Source organism: Phaethon aethereus, assembly GCF_964289735.1.
Source record: "Phaethon aethereus genome assembly, chromosome: 8".
In the NCBI taxonomy this organism is placed as follows: Eukaryota; Metazoa; Chordata; class Aves; order Phaethontiformes; family Phaethontidae; genus Phaethon; species Phaethon aethereus.
Genome location: NC_138584.1, coordinates 8,565,520 through 8,572,192, shown reverse-complemented (window position 1 = coordinate 8,572,192; position 6,673 = coordinate 8,565,520). Strand labels below are relative to the sequence as shown.

General features: G+C 58.9%; 1 protein-coding gene across 1 annotated transcript; it reads right to left on the bottom strand.

The window, feature by feature from the left end:
* Positions 1-1,458: 1,458 nt before the first annotated feature.
* On the bottom strand, positions 1,459-2,875 carry TMEM121 (transmembrane protein 121; the record flags this gene model as incomplete). The annotated part of the gene is made up of 1 exon (XM_082002805.1): positions 1,459-2,875. The coding sequence occupies exon 1, from the start codon at positions 2,395-2,397 to the stop codon at positions 1,459-1,461; it is 939 nt and encodes a 312-aa protein (XP_081858931.1). The 5' UTR covers positions 2,398-2,875.
* Between the last annotated feature and the right edge of the window lie 3,798 nt (positions 2,876-6,673).

Below are 6,673 nucleotides of genomic sequence, written 5' to 3'. Positions count from 1 at the left end.
ATACCCTATTTCAGCATGTCTGAGATGCAGCTTTTCTGCTTGTCTCCCTTGTGCCTCCCCCCAGGTGCAGGCAGCTGCGAGGTGCCCAGCCGCTGGGGCAGCCTTTCAGCTGGAAAAACGATTTATTCGCTTTCTGCGCCCACCGCTGCATCAGTGCAGGGCACAGCACCTCGGGACGGCGCTTGGGCGTCCAGGGGAGATGGATATAGGAGGAGACAAGTGATGTGGTCTGTATGGGAGCTGCCCCCCAAGCTGCCCCCCTCCATCCCACGCTGGCAGAAAAGAGACCACCAGAAGCCATTGCTCTCACAGGGCTTTTATTGTCCGGCTGGCCCTCGCCTCCCGCCCCGCTGCCCACGGCCAGCCGAGCCTCTCACCACCATGCACACCAGCGGCGAAGACCCGTGCCCATCCCTTGCCTGGGGCAGCACATCCTTCCTGGCTCTTTTTTGTTGTTTTTTTTTTTTTTTTTGAAATATTTTATTTTAAAAATATAGTAGCTGTGGAAAGCAGCCCTCTTTATAAACGCTCGATGCCGGAGTGAAATGCATCGTCGCCATCCTTATGACTAAGCCCTCCTGGGTGCCTGTGCCTGCCTGCAGCAGTGCTGGCAGGGCCAGGGCAGCCGCCGCGGCTGCTGCAGGCAGGACGGCTTGCAACGGCAGGGAGCGAGACACCGAGAGGCTCTTCGAAAAATAGAAATATTGTGCTGAGTTGGTTGGAGTGAATGAAATACATAAGACACCAGCATTCAGTTAGCTTTAGCTTGTCAAATATTGCTCCCAGCAGAGTCGGCGTAGTGCGCTGGTGGAGGCGCAGCCCCCCCGTCCTGGGGCTGGGAGCCACGCCAGCCCCTGGCCCCGCTCCCCACCGCCGGCCTCGCTGCTCTTGCCCACCACCAACCGCAGGGATGCTGGCCCCCGGGGCAGCCCAGGAGCCCCTCCGGAGCCGTTATAAATAGGAAACTGTAAACACAACCATTGGAGATAAGAGACATCTACAATCACAGGGTTTACTGGTTCAGACGTCCCACCCTCCCCCCCAACCCACACACCTATGCCCCTGTCCCCACTCCATAAAAAGGTCTCCGGTAACAAAATCTTCGTTCCAGGCTTGGAGTAAAGGTGAGGTGCTCGGGGAGTAAAAAGGAACATTGCAACCTTAGTGGTCTTTGCTCAGGAGGGGAGAAGGTGGCAGGAGGGAGAAAGAGGGTTAGTTGGTTCAGGTCCTTTGCAAGTTCATTTGGTTTGTCTGGAGGACTCCTAGGGTTATACCTGAGATGAAGACGTCTAGGGGACATTCCATAGCTCAATTAAAACATAGTTGGTGTTTTGTGCCTCGAAGAGCCCTCGCTGCTGGGATTTGTCCGTCGTGCTCGCCCCACACAGCAAGAGAGCAGCATCCCTCCTCTGCTCAGCACAGGGCTATCTGAACCAACGCTCGCCTGGGGGTGATCCCTCATGTGTCGAGGATCTCGCTGGTGGGCGACGGCTCATGGGGGATGCCCTGTGTGCTGTGGATGGTCTGGTTGTGGGAGAGGGAGTTCTGCTGGAGCTCCAGGGCAATGGCGTTCTGGGGGAACTCCTTCACTTGCCGCTTGTACTCGAGGAAGGTGCACGCCTTGGTGGCAATCGCAATGATGTTCTTGCCAATAAAGATGGTGGAGACCCTGCTGTCCTGGAACAAGACCATGTTGATAGCCCGGATGAAGATGGTGACGATGTTAATAGTGACCAGGCTGAGGACGGGGTAGAGCATCATTTTTTGTGGGGCAATGTGCTCCCCTTGCATGCTGATCTCACTGAGGGACACGCAAGGCAGGATCAGGAGCAGTATGTAGCAGTAGAAGAACATGAGCCCCTCTGCCCAGATGGGCAGGCCAGTCCTGTGCGGCTCCCACAGATTGGCCTGGATGTCCAAGATATCTAGAAGGTCGAGGGCGACCCAGAAGAGGCGCCCCCGCAAGTCCTCTTTCTTCCGAAAGGTCCGTATGTACTCCATGCTGTCCAAGGCCACCAGCACCAGGTAGAGCCCCGGCACGCAGATGGAGAGGAGCAGGGTCAGGGCTTTCCTGGCCACCGTCTCCAGGTTCTTCTTGTCTGCTTTGTAATTCTGAAAGATGAAGTAGAGCTTGATCTCCAGCACGAAGATGTAGAGGAACCATAGGATCATGGCGTAGCCCCTCTTGGCCGTCTTCACTTCCGCCCCCACCCACACCGCCACGTAGCGCAGCACGATGAGGAAGCAGATGTCCCCCACCAGCACGATGATGCAGACACCGATCTTCCGGGGCCCTTGGTTCTGCTCCACCAGGTAGGCATCCATGAAGGCCATGCTGGTCATGATGACGATGGTGGTCAGACAGACGTGGCGCTTGTCGGGCGGCGGCAGCACCATGGTGAGATGAGCGGCCCTCCCTCCGCGCCGCACTAGGGGAGCAATCCTGCCGGCGGAGCACGGGGGGACATCTGTGGCAAGCCTGGGGACCAAGGGCTGCTCCGTCCCCCAGCCCCAGGAAGAGGTCCCTGGAGGAGCCGCAGCTCAGCTGGCAGCCCTGCTCCCCGGGGCTCTGGGCTGCCCCTGCCTCTTCGCCCGTCGCGGGCTGTGCCCCGCAAGCACTGCGGCTCTGCGCCCAGCCCCGGGCTGGCCGAGCAGCCCGGCCCCAGGCAGCCTCTGCCACCAGCAGCCAGGGCTTACAGAGGTGCAGGGCCTCCTCGAGGGATGTCCCTCCTCCGTGGCGGGTCCCCCATCGTTGTCAGGGTCTCCAGTGATCCTACGGCACTAATGCACCTCCGGGCTCCAAGCCCCAAATCCTGGTACAGGTTTCTGGAAACGCGGCAGGCGACTGGGCAGCAGGCAGACGTGGGTGGCAGGGAAGGCAGGAGAGCTCTCCTCTTCCCAGTGAGACCCCACGCTCCTCCGGGGCCTGGGGGGTCCCACTGCGTCCTCACGGGGAACCGCCTTCACAGCTATCCCCGCGGGGCCGTGCCGTGCTCCTGCTGCTCCCCGCTGTACACGCGTCCCTCCATCCCTGGAAAAGACAGCAGAGAACGAGGATGAGGGTCCCTCCACGTGCCGGCCACAGGACGGTGAGGACGACAGCCCCCCACAGCTCCCACCATGCGCAGCACCAGCCGAGCTCCTGCCAGGCACCGTCCCACCGCCGGGGCACCCACCACCGCGCCCTGTGCGTGGCTTAATGCAGAACGAACGGCATTTTATTGAGGACGAACGCAGCCCAGGGTGTCCTGCATGGAAACATGGCGTGCAGCCCCGGCGGCGCCTCGCGGCCGCGGCAGGGGAGGGGGTAAAGCACCTGGCAGGGTGTGGGGCATGTCCCTTCTGGAGTGGGGCTGAGGATAGGGCTGGCAGGCAGGGCATGGGCTGGCCCTGGCGTGGCAGGGGAGGGGGTAGCAACGCTGTCCCCGGGGCGGCATGAGGTCCCGGCATCCGTCGGGACTGGCTCAGCTGCTCACAGCCGCGGCTCCTTCTCACCATGCTGTGCTCGTGTACCTCGTTCGTGAATCCTTTCTGCGCAGGGATGGCGCGCCGGGGAAGGGAATCGGCCCCAGTGCACTCAAGAGTACCATCAAACTGCTTACGCAGAGCGAAGGCGACAGGTAACGCTCACAGCCGGCCGCACCCGTCGCGCTGCGTGACAGCTAGCCCTGCGTGCGTAGCAGCTCCCTGGGAGGAAAGTGCTTGGCCCCACGGACGCCCCTACGGATCGCCCCGTCTCATCCTGTGGAGCTCGGCCACCGTGGCCACATCTGCCCACGGATCCCCATCTCTCCTGCGACCCGCGCTTCGCCAGCCCTCAGGACCGTGAAAGGAAGAAGCCAAGCCGAAGGAACTGTAAGCCCTTAAAAACCTGCCCTACTTCACACAGGGGCAGCTGCTTATGTTTATGGGGCCTCATTTAAATAAAAGCTGGATTCTCTCCCGCTTCAGGGAGAGAAGAATAACAAAGAAGAAAAGGTAGGAAGCCAGATGAGTCAGAGCCAGCCCCGACATGTGCCTGAGTAGGTGGACACCAGGGATGCAGGTACCTGTGCCCTGGTGCCCAAAGGACGTGGCAGGCGAGGACACGGTGCTCCGCAAACGCTAGCGGGGAACTTAAACCTGCGGCCGCAGCCAGGACCCGCACGGTGCTCTTCCCAGCCCACTGCTAGACTCGTGCACGGCTGGGAAAGCTGCCACGTTAAAATCATTCCTCAGGCATGAACTGCTCAGAAAGAAACCAAAGAGCCCAGGGGAATTCACGAGTACCCCAGGCACGGCACTCGCCACAGCTTCGCTCTCAGCAGCGCGGCTCTCCGCCATGCCTTGTGTCTGCCATTTAGCGCTTCAATTTGTTCTTTCTTGAGTTTTCGGATAAAAATATACAGTCATTGCTGTAACTGCTTTTAAACTCATGCCAAGTTTTACAGGGGATTTACAGCCAAGAACGGATAATTCCAGATTAATTAGGTCTTTCAGGAGGGAAAGGTGGTTTTTTTCTTCCTCCCTTAAGTATTTATGCCTTCAAAAGACAGCGGTTATTTAAAGGGCAGGGGGTGCAGCACAGCACGTTAAGGTTAGGAAGCAGCTTGCTGGTAAATCACGTCCCTCTGCGTTACACGTGTGGTCTGGGAAGCCGGGGGAAGGCAGGTGCTCCCAGTCCAAGCTAACCTCTTGCCTACCTGAAAGCACGCAGAAAAACCCTACCCTGCTTCCCGGGGAACACCCAGGGCACCGGACGGTATTAATTCACAGTGTTCACAACAGCAGCAAACCAGTCTTTCACCACCGGTGCTGAGCAGATTGTTTTCAGCAAAAAATATGCTCAAACCGTGGATTCTTCCCTCCCGCCTCCTCCTGAATGATTCGCAGCAGCTTGGGATGGGCGTGATAAACGTGCTCATTTGTTACGGTGACCTTTTGGAGCAGAGCAAGGGGATGGCGGGGCTGAGCTGAATCGCAGGGCTCGAGCGCTGCTTTCTTTCAAGTTAAATCTTGTATTACCCACGGCACGCACCTCTCTCGCCTTTTGCAAATAGCTTCCAAGCATTTGCTGCGGTGCAAGCTCTTCTTCTTATTCTCTAGCTGTGCAACAGCTGGTATTCTTCCCACCTCTTGCAGCTCCGGTGCTGCACGGAAGTGCGGAGGTCTCTGCGTATCCGTGGAGCAGAGCTTGCCCGTTTGAGTGATGTGTGACCACCCTACCAGGGAGCGGCCACGTAAAACTCTCCTTGGAGGACTATTAAAAAAAGCAGGTAGTTTTTAAGGAACCATTACTCCGGGAAATCCTGATTCATAATTTTTAAATGACTGCATTTGACAGTACATTCAGAAACCACTTGAGAAATGTGCTGGATAAACAAGAAAATGAGCATGTCGGATAGCCACGAGAGCATATCTGAGGCAAATATTTGTTTAGACAAGTATTCACAAAATTCTTCTTCCTGCAGGAATTCTTGTAGATAAAAGGCAGCTCACCTGAACGTAATGAGCTCAGAGCGTTATGGATGCCAGGGAGCCAGGCTGGCAGCTTGCTACGGAAAGGGATCTAGCAGCCTTAGCATCCCGCTCGGTGCCAGGGCTCCCATGAGCAGGTATTGCAGCGAGGCGCCAGTCTCGGCGACTACGGGACTCCTTACCGGGACAGAACTCAACCCATAACGGCATATTCTGCTCCCCCGCGATCCTCGGCGAACGGCTCCGGCGCTTGCGTTGGAGCACGTGCACTCGATGACACCCACGGCAGCTTGCGATGGGAGGCGAGACGCAGCCTGACGGCAGCGCCCAGCTGTGCCAGGGAAGACCGGCAGCACGGCACGGGGACACGGAGCAGCAGCCTGTCCCCTCTCCATCTCCAGGGCAGGCAGGGCACAGGGGCTCGCTGGGGGACACCCCATTTCCCAGCCCAGCTGGGGGACACCCTCTTCCCAGCGTCCCTGCAGGGCGGGGGGGGCCGCAGTGGGAATGGCGGGGGCTGCGATTCCCTGGAGAGAGCCGGGGGTCCTGCAGGCGGGTCCAAGCCCAAGCGAAGCGCGGGCTTTGCACCCTCTTCTCTGCCCTGATTCCCTGGCACCGAGGGAAAACGGCGGGAGCAGAGATGCAGCCGGTGCCTGCCCTGAGTGGTGCCTCTGCTCTGGCTGGGGAGTTATTTCTTGGTCTTGTACCTGTTTTTCCCAGCCCGCCCAGCTGCTGTAAAGCACCTCTGGCTAGCCAAGGACATGTGGCCACGTGCTACGCCACGCAGTCTGGAAGAAAATTAAACTGTGCTTTCCACCGTGACGCCGGTGGCTCGTTGCGGTGTGATTAAATACTGCTAGCTCCGCCATTACCGGCATCCGCAACCCACAGCCAGCCGTCACCAGTGCCCTCCTGCGTCCCCCCCACCGCCGCTCGCTGCCCGTGCCCGGCATCGCCTGGGGTGGCACCGGGCGCCGCAGCCGAGAGCCATGTGGGTGCAGGGAGCCGGCGGCACCCCGCGCACCCGCACGAGGCCCGTCTCCCAGGTTTGGGGAGCAAGCGGCCGCAGACAAGCTTGGAGAGCTTGTGGAGCCGCTGTCAAAACACAGCCTCATTAATGCCAGCAGGCGCTTCCCGAACCCCGGCTCTACCTGGCAAATTAGTTTAAATTATTTAAGCGATTTGAATTCTGTCTATAAATAAAAGAGGGAGCGGG